We start from the raw sequence: 13,108 nt of genomic DNA, 5'->3' as shown, positions 1-13,108 counted from the left end.
TTCTGGGATTACAGTTGTGTGCCACCATGCCTGGTTTCAGGGGCACATAGTGCACCTGGAGTTCTGGGACCGGCAAGGCATGTGGTACCAGGGATCAGACTCTGGTTTTTGTGCTTGCCAAACAGGCACTTAGACTGCTGAGCTATCTCCCCAGCCCTAGTATCTTTTCTAAAATTTCATATGCATGTAATCATAATTATTCAGGATTTTCTTTTACTTGGTATCATGTTTTCAAAATTCATTTATGTTGAATTTGTCTTTTATTGCTGAGCCACATTCCATTATTATAGCACATTTTGTTTAACTGTTCATCAGGTGAACACTTGGATTGCCTTAATTTCTTTTCAGAAAATGCCTTGGAATAGAATTTCTAGGTTCTTTGGTAAGAATACTTTTTAACATTGTAAGACTTTGAACTTTTGAAGTGCCTACATCGTTTTGTATTCCAAATATTGGAATGCTCTTTCTAAAAGAATTAAAGTTATCCATATTCATTCTTATATAACTATTCATGTGTCTTAGGTCCTGGATTTTATAATATCCTAAACAATACTGTAATTACCAATATTAGAAATATTTGCTTGAAGAAACAAAAGAGAAGTGCATTTGGTTCTTCTGTCCCTCGAACTTTGTTCTTGCTTCAGAAAGAAGTTTATACAATGCCTGGGCCTTCTGAGTATCAGGTAATATATTGATAGCAAAATAAATGTTATAACTTAGTGTTATCTTAAAATTTTATATGATACTAGAATAATAAATGAGCACACTAAACAGGTATTATGACTATATTCTATTTGTTTAGGAGACTAGAAGAAAGAACAAGCATGTTGAATAGTAGAGAAATGGTAGAAATAAAGTTCTATATAGAACAAACATAACATTAATAAATGTATATGCTAAGGATGCAGTCACTGAAGGGTGAAAGTAGTTAGAATAGTGAAAGCACACAATTTCAATCCTAGAAATGAAATATTCAATGCAGACAATTGAAGACTTAGGGAGAATTAACCAGGTAGCTTTCTAATGTAGAAAAGGGTCTGTGTAACTAACAGGGTAAACAATCAAGACCAGTTGATGAGAGTTGTTTCAGATTTCAATTTAGTTGATGTAATAAAATACATTCTGGTTTAGTACAGTTTTAACATATAATGTAATTTTAAGATGAGTCTAATAACTGTAGCAATGAAAACAAAAAGAAACAGTATAATATGCTTCACAAGTTAAAGGGGGATTATGTAAATATTTTTAAATTAGTTGCCCTAAATTACTGATACATGAGCTGTTTTATTTTTTTATATATAAAAATCATATTTGTGAATTAAATTTATATTTTTAGGCAAAATTTTTCAGATTTCAAATTTTTATTGAAGCTTATTTTACAGAGATGTATTTTCTATGTAAACATTTCTCCTAAAGTTTGTTTTCTATGTAGACATATTTGTCTTACTTTTCTCTTGTTGGTGAGGCAAAATACTCAATATCCAAAGTAAAAGGAGGAAAGATTTGTTTAACTCACAGTTTCAGTCCAAAATTATCTGGATCTAAGGCAGGATGACACACGGCAAAGGGCAACAGTTCATGACTGAGGAAGACAGCAAAAGCAACAATGGAGAGGCAGCCTCTTTCTGTCCCTTATATTGTATCCAGTCTACTGGGATTAGGGGATGTCTAGACACAAACTTTAAGAGTCTTCTTATTTTTTGTTATTAAGATAAAATTATAACTATTTTGTGGTTTTGTATGTTTTGTTCAGGACTCACCTTTCATTAATGATAATACAGCAAACAGTTGAGGACAGTATCTCTATCCCAAGCAGAGGATGTGTTTACAGTGCATCATAAAGGATTTGGTTTCTTCAAGCTCATGTTTTTTCTCCCATAACAAAGCCATTCTCTATCATTTACAGATAGCCATTTTGCAGGTTTCCATTTTACCCTATCATTTTTGCCTTCTAGTACTTGAGGGTAGAGAAGACTAATATAAGTATGCTGATGCTCATGCTTTTTGTCATGCCACAAGTACTAATTTCAATTATCTGACTCAAGAATCTGTGTAGAAGCAGCCACTGAAAGAACTGAGCTAAGGGGCTGTGTCATCTACTAACATTTGTGAAACTACTGTAGAATTTGGAAATTTAAGTGAGGTAAAATCTCAGACCCTTCATAGTTGACATTCCTATACCATTCATCAGTAGACTTTCAAATAATTATTTGATGCTTCCATGAGGTTTCACTATCACATATGACAGTTTCTTCAAAACCTCTCTAGTTTGTCAATTTATTTTCTGTTAAATTCATTAGTTCTTATTGAGATTCTAAAACAATAAAATTATCATGCTCTTATATATACTCAAAATTAAATTGTTTAGATTGTTAGATTTTCTAGATTTCTACAATTTTTATTTTGACCTGCTTCTGTCACCAGCCTTTGATAAATTTCTTTAAATTTTACTGCTTAATTTGACATGTGTGTATTTTAATCATAGTAGAGAACACAAAACATAGAATTTACCATTTAATAACTTTAAGTACTGCTTTTAATGTATCATGATACTAGTTTTTAGAATAATATTTTTGCTGTTTTGCATAAATCGTAGGAATAGATCATTGCTCTTAGTAATAAGCACTTAGATGAAAAACTATTAAAATTATAAAGTGAAAGAAATAAAAAACCTTCATAGTTAGCAGATTATTGAGTGTTACTTTATGTTTATGAGTATGGTTTTTGGAGTCAGTGCTTCAGTGTATGGTCTTGCTTTGCCACTGACTTTCTTTAAAGGTATTTAACCTCTGTGCTTCAGTGAAATGGAGATCATGATAGTATATTCCATAATGCTTTATTGTGAATACTAAAAGAAGCAACATATAAAATACATTGAATAGATTTCAATAAAGAGAAAGGACATTAGCTGTACAGTTGTTATTGATAACTATCCATTGAAATAGCAAAAAAAAAAAAAAGAAAGAAAAGAAATAACTTGGACTCTGGCAGATTTCAAAAAAATTTGAAAAACCCTGAAATCAAGAGAAAACGTCTGATTTTTAAAAAGCCTAGTCTAACAGATTTGTATTTCCTTTTAACATAATAAATATATAATTAATTTGATTATTTATGTGTTTCTATTTACATATGTTTTTATAATCTATTTGATGTTTTTACTGTATTTTTTCAATTTTATTAGTCAAATATTTTATTCTGTTTCACCTATATCTGTTACATCTTACTTATGCATTATTTTACTATTGTTTTAGTACTTCTTTTATTTTTTTCCATACTTTTATTGAGAAACAAATAGAAATGAGACAGCTTCAAACCAAATTGGAAGGACAGTTTCAATAATTGACACTTTACATACATTCTTCCTAGTGGTTAATTGCTGTACAAGATGCGGACATGATATCCTATTTACAAACACTATTAGAACAAATCTCTCTATTCATACAGAGAATGCAACTATATATCTATCCTAACCATTTTGAATACATAGATGCAAAATGGACATTCATCTGTATCCCCTTCTTTTGTTAAGTTCTGTTATTTGAATATTATAGGTGTGTTAACTCAGCAAAATATGCTAAAAGAGTCCAGCAGTCCATAAGTATTGGGTCTTCCGCTTCACTGGCAATGCCAGAAATTGTTGACCTGAGTCCCTTACAGCTCAACATAATAGCATGGCTTTACTTCTTATACTTCGTTTTTATACTTTACTGCTGGATGGTTAAGACCAAAGGTAAAGCAGAACGTATACAACATGAGTTGTAGCTTTTGAGTCTGATAAGGTCAGTGAAATCCCCTCAGGATTTATCCTGAAATCCTGTACCTCAGATTGTAGAACCTTTGTCAGTGTCAGCCATGTGGATGAGTCACGGCCATTGCTTGGCCAATGTGCTCTCTATGAAAGCCTGAGACAATGTTTTCTCTCCATGTGACTCTCCTTAGGCACACTCTACATCATCAATCACTTTCCTCTTTGGCCCCATCATCTCCTTGATCAGAAATATTGGGACACTACTGAGTTACATGATGTTACAGTACAAGTGCTCATATGTCTTGAGTCTTAATTGACCTAGGAAGGCTGGGACTAAAATGTTGGCTTTCCTTGCAGCCCTCCTTTTTCTCTAATTTGGGTCTGCAAACTTAGATTGTTAACCCTCCAGAAGACAAGCCTATTGTTATTACAATACAACCTAGGCTGTTAAGCTTAACCCCACTATCTGTCTGAATATCAAACATCTTAGGCATAACATGGAGCAGGTATTTTTCATCAAGTATTGATATGTTGAACTTAAAGTCCCTACAGAATATGATGAGAAAACATTTAAAAATTAGAATATATTTTAAAAAGAGACATAAAAATTATATAATTCTTACATTTACATGTAAGTCCATAAATCTAACCATATACAATCTTGAAGCAGGACAGTTCCACAACATTCCATGTTCTATCTCTTGCCTTCATTCACCACCCACTTCTTCTTGAATAATCATCTACCCAAGAGACAGCACAGCAGCAAATGGCATGTCATGACAAGCAGCCCATAATCAGAAGACCAGAATGACCAGCACTCCAAGCATGAAACTACTATTACAGATTACCATCTTCAGTGCAGTTGCTTAGTTCACAGGTATCAGTATATATAGTGAGGGTGAGAATCTTTCCAACGAACTGATAGATTTAGAAATCTTCTGGAGAATCTCAGGATCATTGTCTTGACATCTTCTACATATATAACTGTATGGCTTGTAATTGTCATGTTTTCTAGCTCTTCTCCTTGCCCTCTCTTAATTTGTTAGTCCTAGAGTTCCTGCTTTCCTTTTACTGTATTATACCTTTCTATTTGTATTTCATCTTTTGAGTTTTTATAATAGGGAAACTATATGATATTTACACATGTGTGTCTAGTTTATTTCACTTATGAGGATATCTTCAAGTGGCATCCACTTCAATATAAAGACTTCAAGTTTATGATACTTTATAGCTGAGTAATACTCCATTGTATAAAAATACCACATCTTTTTCAACCATTCCTCAGGTGATGGGCATCTTGGCTGTTGCCAAGATTTGGCTATCACAAATTGTGTTGCTATAAACATAGGCACACATATATCCCTATGATATGATGTTTTCAGATCCTTTGGGAAATTTCCCAATAGAGGAATAGCTGGTTAAATGGGATTTCCAGTCCAACTTTACTAAGAAGTCTCCACACTGATATCCATAATGGTTGCACCAGTCTACATATACACCAGAAGTGGAGAAGGGTTCCTTTTTCCCCACAGCCTCTCCAACATTTATTGTTGGGTGATATCTTTATGATAGGCATTCTTTCTGGGGTGAGATGATATCTCAATGTTGTTTTAATTTGTGTTTCATGGATGGCTAGTGATGTGGAGCATTTTCTCATATATTTATTCATTTCTTTAATTTCATCCTCTGAGAGTGTGTGTTCATCTCGGATGCCCATTTCTGGACTGAGTCTTTAAATTTTGGGTCCCTACTGTTTTTTAGTTCTTTATAAATTCTAGAGAGCAGTCCTTTGTCTGAGTACTTATTTGCCATGATTTTTTAAAAATTTGTGGATTGCCTTTTAACTTTGTGGGTAATTTCTTTTGACTTGAAAAAACTTCTCTGTAAGAACAGGTCCCAGTTGTTAATTCTTTCAAATGTTTCCTAAGTGATTTGATTTTTGTTCATGAACTCTTTGCCTACCCCTATGTCTTCAAGAGTTCCTCTTAATTTCTCTTCCATGAGATTAAATGTTTCTGTTTTAATGTTTAGATATCTATCCATGTTGATTTTAGCTTAGTGCATGTTGATAGACTTGGGACAAGTTTTAGTTTTCGGCATGTAGAGAGCCATTTTTTTCAGCACCATTTGTTAAATAGGCTATCTTTCTTCCAGTGAGTACATTTGGCACATTTGTCAAAGATAAGGTGGCTGAGAGTGTTCGTTGGGGCTTCAGCGTCTTCTAATCTATTCCATTGATCCTCAGGTCTATTTTGTTGCCAGTACCATGCTGATTTTATCACAGTAGTCTTATAGTATAATTTCAGCTCAGGAATTGTAATGCCTCCTGCCTTGTCTTTATTGCCCAGGATCACCTTTGCTTTTCTAGGTCTTTTCTGTTTCCACACAAATTTTAGGAATGATTTCTCTATCTTTGTGAGGTATGTTGGTGGTAGTCTGATAGGGACTGTGTTAAATCTGTTCAGCAATTTTGGGAGTATGGCCATCTTCACAATGTTGGTTCTTCCTATCCAGGAGCAGGGAATATCTTTCCATTTTCTGAAATCCTGTATGATCTCTTTTTTGAGAGTACTGTAATTTTCCTTGAAAAGATCATTGACTTCTTTAGTTAGATTAATTCCAAGGTATTTCATTTTCCTTGGTGGTATTGTAAAAGGTATTTTTTCTGTAATTTCCCTCTCAGTGTGTTTGTTGTGTGTGTAGAGGAATGCTACTGACTTTAGAAAAATATGTTTTGAGCTGTGTTTGAGTGGAACACTCTGTCTATGTCCACCAAGTCCATGTGTTTCAAGCTCTGGTTCAGTTCTGTTATTTCTTTGTATATTAGATTTTTCATGTCCATTAAGATTTGCTTTATATAGTTGGGTGCTCCCATGTTGGTGCATACACATTTATGAGTTTTACCACTTCCTCTTGAATTTTTCCACTAAGCAGTATAGAGTGGCCCTCTTTATTTCACTTGATTGTTCTTGGTTTGATGTTCAGACTGTCTGAGAATAGGATTGCTACCCATGCTTTTTTCTTAGGTGCTGGAGCATGTATTATTGTGTTCCATTCTTTGACTTTCATCCTATGAATTTCTTTATGAGTTGAATGTGTTTCTTGTATACAGCATTTTGTTGGATTTTGTTTCCTCATCCACTGTGCCAGTCTATTTCTCTTAATCTGTGAATTGAGTCCATTTTCATTGATGAGTAGAGTTGAGATGTATTAACTTATGATCGACATGTTATTTACCTGTTTTCATTCACTCCTTTTTCTCTTGTGATTAATTGTTTGCCCTGTTTAGTTGGTTGCTTCTGATCTCATTCATGGAGTTGTGATCATTTTGTTCCCTCTCTAGAACATCTTTCAGTAGCCTGTGTGGGGTTGGCTTTGTCATCATGAAATTGTTTAGTTGTTCTTTGTCATGAAAGTATTTCACTTCTCCATCAAACTTGAAGGAGAGTTTTGCATGGTATAGTATTGTGGGCTGGAATTTTTTTCATAGAGAACTTGAAGTACTGTGCTCCATGCTCTTCTTGCCTTCATGGTTTGTGAAGAGAAGTCGGCCTCAATTTTGAAGGGTTTTCCTTTGAATGTGATCTGCTTCTTTTCTCTAATGGCTTTCAGTATGTTATTCTTGTTCAGAATTTCTGGGATCTTGGCCATTGTATGTCTCGGTGTGTTTTTAATTGGGTTGAGGTTACTTGGTGTTGGGTATGCTTCAGTTACCTGAATGGTAGTTTGTTTCTCATATTTGGGAAGTTTTCTCCTATTACTTCTGACCATTTTTTTTAATATCATATGTGTTGACTCTTTCATTCTCATTGATATGCCTATGTGTCTCATATTGTTCATCTTTGCATCATTTTGCAGGTGATGGTTTATTTTTTCCTGCATCCTAGTTGTTTTTACGAGATCTTTTCTTACCTTTTCACAGTTGCACCAGCGTCCTCAAGATCTGAAACTCTGTCTTCACTTTCACTTAAACGGTTTTGCAAGCTTGTGATTGAGATTTTAAATTCCTCTATATATTTTGACTCTGCTTCATGTGATTATTTCTTTCATGTATTGTTCCTTCAAGGAATCCATCATTTTTCCAATCTCCTCTATTTTTTTTTTTATCAATGTCTTCTTTAGAAACAGGTATTAATTCTTTTACTGCAGTGTTTTTTTCAGATTGGGTTTCCTCCCTATGTTTCTCTAGTTGATTCTTTACTTCAGATGCTATGATTTCAGAGAATTGTTTTCGTATTTTAGAAAATTCTGCTCTGAGTTCCTCTATAACTTTCTGCTGTTGCTTATTTAGTATTGATGCTATTTATTTGTACATTTGAGCTGAGCTAGTAGAAAAGAATTCCGCTCTCAGTTCCTCTGTAAATTTCCGCTTTTGCTTATTTACTGTTGACGCTATTATTTCATACATTTGAGCTGAGCTAGTGTCCTCTGCACTTGTTCTGTGTGGGAATTGGGTTTCCTCCAGATATTTCTGCATTTAATTCTTTACTGCAGATGTTATTAATTCAGGGATTTCTGTTTTCATTTCCAATCTGAGTTCCTCTATACCTTTCTGCAGCTGTTTCTTTATTTGAGAAGCTGTTGATTCATTGCTTTCAGCTGTGTGATTCCCAGTTTTTTCTATTTTAGTGTCCTCTGCACTTGTTATGTGTGGGCTTGGGTTCTGAGATTGCATTTTGCTCCTTCTCATTTTCATTTTGTGTAGCACTGTCTTCTGACCTTTGTTGTAGAGCTTTGGTGCAGTTCTAACCTTAGTACCTACTGCAGTTCAGGTGTATATCTACAAATTTTGGATTTATGCAGTTGTGCCAGGCTTGGGTCTGGCTGTTGTGCTCAGCTCCTTCCTGCTGCTGCCCCTGGGGGTGAACCTGTTGTGCCCCTCTGGGAAGATATTCTGCTCTTGGACTAGGTAGGTGGTTCTGTCCCCTACACTCTCTGCAAGGATTGCAGCTGCAGTGTTTCACCTCAGGCCTTATGCCAGGCCTGAGCTGAGTCTGGAGGGGACAAGGTGGAGTAAGGGGGAGAGGCAGCTCTCCCACACACTCACTGGGTGTGGGCTAGGACTGGATCTGGGTGTTTCCAGAACGTGACAGAAATTCCTACTCAGTGGGTGGGCTGGGGGGGTACTGCGGTAAGGTGGAGGGCATCACAAGTGGGTGAAAGAGGGTCTCACCCACCCTGCACCTGGACTGGGACCAGTAGGTCCCACTGGCACACGTTAGCCAAAGTTCTCCCACAGACTTACCAGGACTGGGGTAGGACTGGATCTATTACTTCCTCTATTAACACAGCACATTGAAAATAGTATTTACTTTTTCGATAATGCAAAATTAATTAATTAATTATCAGTTTTTAAAAAATATATTATATGTTTGCAGGGTCTCACTGCAGTTTGGACTCGTGGTGATCCTCTTCCTTTCAGCCTCCCAAGAGCTAGGATTATAGGTGTGCACCACTATGCCTAGACCGTGGCCAGCTTGGCCCATTCTGGGGGCCAGGCTGGTGTGGCATGTAGTTCTTGGGATCGAACCATGGTGCCTGTGCTTGATTAAGTTTGCCTAAGCAGGTGCTTCAGTCCACTGAGGCTGATATATTTCTCTGGCCATGCTAATTTTATTTTAAAGAGAGAATAAAACAATAAAAGTGATACAAACTTTGAAAACTAGATGATAATAAATTAATAATGGTTATTATATTGCTTATTCTTATCACAGAGTAGTTGTTCCAATTACCAGATATTGGCATTCAAAATTAATCCAACAATATAAATACTATTTCTTTCAATAAACTAATATAAGTAGTACAGTTATCTTATATCTTCTTTCCTCCTTCTTTCTTTTTTATTCCATCCCACAGACTTACCAGGTCTGGAGTAGGACCAGTTCTTTCATTTTAAGCAGTTCTTTCCTTTTTATAATATCTATTTTACCTTTTGGGTCTTACTTACTCTTTTAGTTTCTTATACTGGGGAGAAAATACAGTATTTATACATGACTCTGATTTATTTCACTTATGAGTATCTCCTATAGTTGAATCCATTTACCTATAAAATCCTTGAGTTTTTCTTTATTTATAGCCAAGTAGTACTGCATTGTATAAAAATATCATTCCTCAGATGATGGCCATTTGGGTTGTTTCCAAAAGTTAGCTGTGACAAGCTGCACTGCTGTAAACATGACTGCACATGTATGTCTGTGGTGTGATGTTTTCATTTCTTCTGGGAAAAACCCAGAAGGAGAATAGCTGAGTCAAATGACACCTCTAATCCTAGTTTTATCAGGAATCTCCATATTGTTTTCTATAGTGGATGTATCAATCTACACTTCAATCAATTTTGAAAAAAATCTTTCTTTTTTCCTACAACCTCACCAGCATTTTTTATTGGTTGATTTCTTCACGATAGCCATTCTTTCTGGAGTGAGGTGGAATCTCAGTGTTGTTTTATTTTGCATCTCTCAAATGAACAATGATGTTGAACAGTTTTTCCTATATTTCCTTGTCATTTGTATTTTTTCTTCTGAGAAGTATATATCCATCTCGGATGCCCATTTTTGGATTGGCTCTTTAAATTTGTGTCCCCAATTTCTTGAAATTCTTTATATGTTTTATATAGTGATCCTTTGTCTGAAGGACAGTTGGCTAATTATTTTCCCCAATTTGTGAGTTTTCTTTTTGTTTTGTTGGTGATTTCTTTTGATATGCAAAACCTTTTTAATAAGATGAGATCCCAGGAGTCACTTCTTTGAAGTATTTCCCATGCAGTGGGAAATTTTATTTTAGCTTTTCTTTTTAAATACATTTGCGTGATATTTGCAGAGTGTTAAATCTCTGGGTTGACTTCTTTCATCAGTTTGAAAAAATTCTTGCTCTTATTCCTTCCTTTCTTTTGTTGTATCCTTTCCCATGTCTTTCTGACATTCTATAGTAAATATTTATGTTAATTATATTCACCCACACGTTGCTTAGAATGCCTGAGTAATTTACAGTCTTTTTTTTCTTTATGTGTCAGTTGAGATTTTTTTTTTTTTTACTGACTTAGCTTTCAATTTACTAACCTTTTCTTCAGCTATTTTAACTACTGTAAAAATCAATCTGGGGCTGAGGAGATAGCTCAGTGGTCTATGTGTCTGCCTGACAAGCACCAGAACCCAGGTTGGATCCCAGGAACCAAATGCCATGCCTGCTCTGGAACCATTGGAGTGTTATGCTGGCCACCAAAACTGGGTGTGGTGGTACAAGCCTGTAATCCCAGTGCTAGGGAGGCTGAGATAGGAGGATCACTATGAGTCTGAGACGTGTAGGGAGAACATATATGAAATAAATAAAAATAAGGTTTAAAAAATCAGCTTGTGTTCTTAATTTAAGGTACATTATTTTTCAGTTTTAAATACTTCTTGAAAGGCTGATATCCATGAAAAAATTCTGTATGTTTTCAATGATTTTCCTTCACTTTTTACGCTTTGTTTTCTCAAAAATATTAATAATTGTTTTAAAGTCATTATTAATCCTAATATTTGAATTATTTATCATTTAGTTATGTTCTATTAATTTTTTTCTCTTGGTATTTGATCACAAACTGTCTTTTGGAATGCTGTATAATTTTTAATAGAGTGCCATATGTTGTATATATAACATGGTAGAGATTCTAAGTAGTGTTTTCTACTGGCGCGGTTTCATTCACACTTCCCCTGTAAAACATTCAAATGAGAAGAGATCAGTTTTAATCCAACCCAGTACTGTACCGATGAGGATTTTTTGGTTAGTGCATCATTTACCTCTGGTTATTTCACATTCTCCAGTGTAATCCTCTTGGGATATTGGGAAGTGAACCTGATATATTGAGAACAATGTTTCTAACTGGTTCTTAAGAATATATAATCTTTGTCGTTTCTGTGTTTTAGTGTTTTGGCTTAGATATTTTTAAGTACAGCATCCCTGCCTTTATTTCTTGTAAATATCTTGGTGGGGAAACAGATCTTGAATTCTGAGATACTCAGGTCTGCATATTTATCATTCTGTCACAACAAGAAGGCAATATGATACTTTCTCAGTCCTTTAGCAGCAGCTCATGGCTAGGTCTAAGCCAAGTTCTTACTGTGTTGCCTATTATCAGAAAAACCAGCCAAGAAGAACCAGCCATTCAATAGCTCATGTCTCAAGGCTTCTACTCTTCATATTCTTAGGTCTTTCATATGTTGTAATCCTACTACTATATGAAGCCTTGAATAAGGAAATTTTATTATATTCTGTCTGATTGATTTTTAATAATTCACAGTAGTTATGATTTAGTTATTATTCATTTATTTGGAATTTTATTCAAGCTTGCATATTTCTATCTTCTAAGCTGTAAAAATTGCAAAATTCTTTGAAATTTCCTTATATCAAAATTTCTAGGATCATGTGAATAGCGATAGTACAATTATTATAAAAGAAAATTATTTTTAGCTTCAATGCTATAAAAACCATTTAGTAATAATGCTGGCTCAGATGCTGCCGTATTTGAAGGCTTTTGCACCTTTTGCAAGTTATGACTGTGACTTTTGTTTTTGAAAGTGATAGACTCTACATACTTTCTTTTAAGTGACTTGGTAGAAATAATATTGTGAAGAAAATAGTGGAGAAATGCCAACTTAAACATTTGTGGCAGAAAAATAGATAGTTTCGCAGAGTGCTTTGGGGATGGATATTTCTTTAGCAAATTAATGTCTCCATACATAATCCCACTGCTACTGTCAAATTCTAAAATATTAAACATAAAATTATGAAGTAGAAGTGGTGCTGTACAAAAATGAAAAAATAAATCCTTATCCATTTTATGCAAAAAAGTTACTGCTGTTTATAGAGTTTAAATTATTAAATGAATCTAAATGAACAAATTATGATAAATCAGAAAATATAAGGATGAATTGCTAATTAAAGTTTTAGATTGCAAGCTTCCTGTAGCCTATTAATTTATATCTTCAATGTAAATGAAGGGATATTCTTTAATATATTGTTGAATATTTTGCTTAGGAAATGTGTAAGTCCAGAATTGCCAAGTTCTTAAGTTAAATAGTTATAGCTAATATGTTTTATTTTATGTATTAGTAATAAATTGTTAGCAAATAGCACTATATAATTGAATAAATATTTTATGCTCATATGTTATTGAGATTACAATCTGCCAGTTGTAAAATAGAATATGATTATTAGCTGAATTTGATGCTATAGTATAGCTAAGAACTCACCTCTAATATGTATTAGTAATGTATTTGAACCCATCATACTTTTTAAAAGCTTCATATAATCAACTTTGTTTCCAAAGTAGTATATTATTGACCAAATCCTTTTTATTCATATCCCATATAAAAATTTATTTTT

The 13,108-nt window shown here is 34.2% G+C and overlaps 1 protein-coding gene across 1 annotated transcript in view; it reads left to right on the top strand.

Annotated features, from left to right (window-relative positions):
• Stpg2 (sperm tail PG-rich repeat containing 2) overlaps positions 1 to 13,108 on the top strand; it is an 809,484-nt gene that overhangs the window by 209,864 nt on the left and 586,512 nt on the right. Inside the window, 1 exon segment of the mRNA XM_023700602.1 lies at positions 523 to 683. Within this exon segment, the coding sequence (XP_023556370.1) occupies positions 523 to 683 (161 nt within the window).

Source organism: Octodon degus, unplaced genomic scaffold (assembly GCF_000260255.1).
Source record: "Octodon degus isolate 3935 unplaced genomic scaffold, OctDeg1.0 scaffold00125, whole genome shotgun sequence".
Classification (NCBI taxonomy): domain Eukaryota; kingdom Metazoa; phylum Chordata; class Mammalia; order Rodentia; family Octodontidae; genus Octodon; species Octodon degus.
The sequence above is the reverse complement of the archived record's forward strand: the minus strand, read 5'-3'. Positions and strand labels throughout refer to the sequence as shown.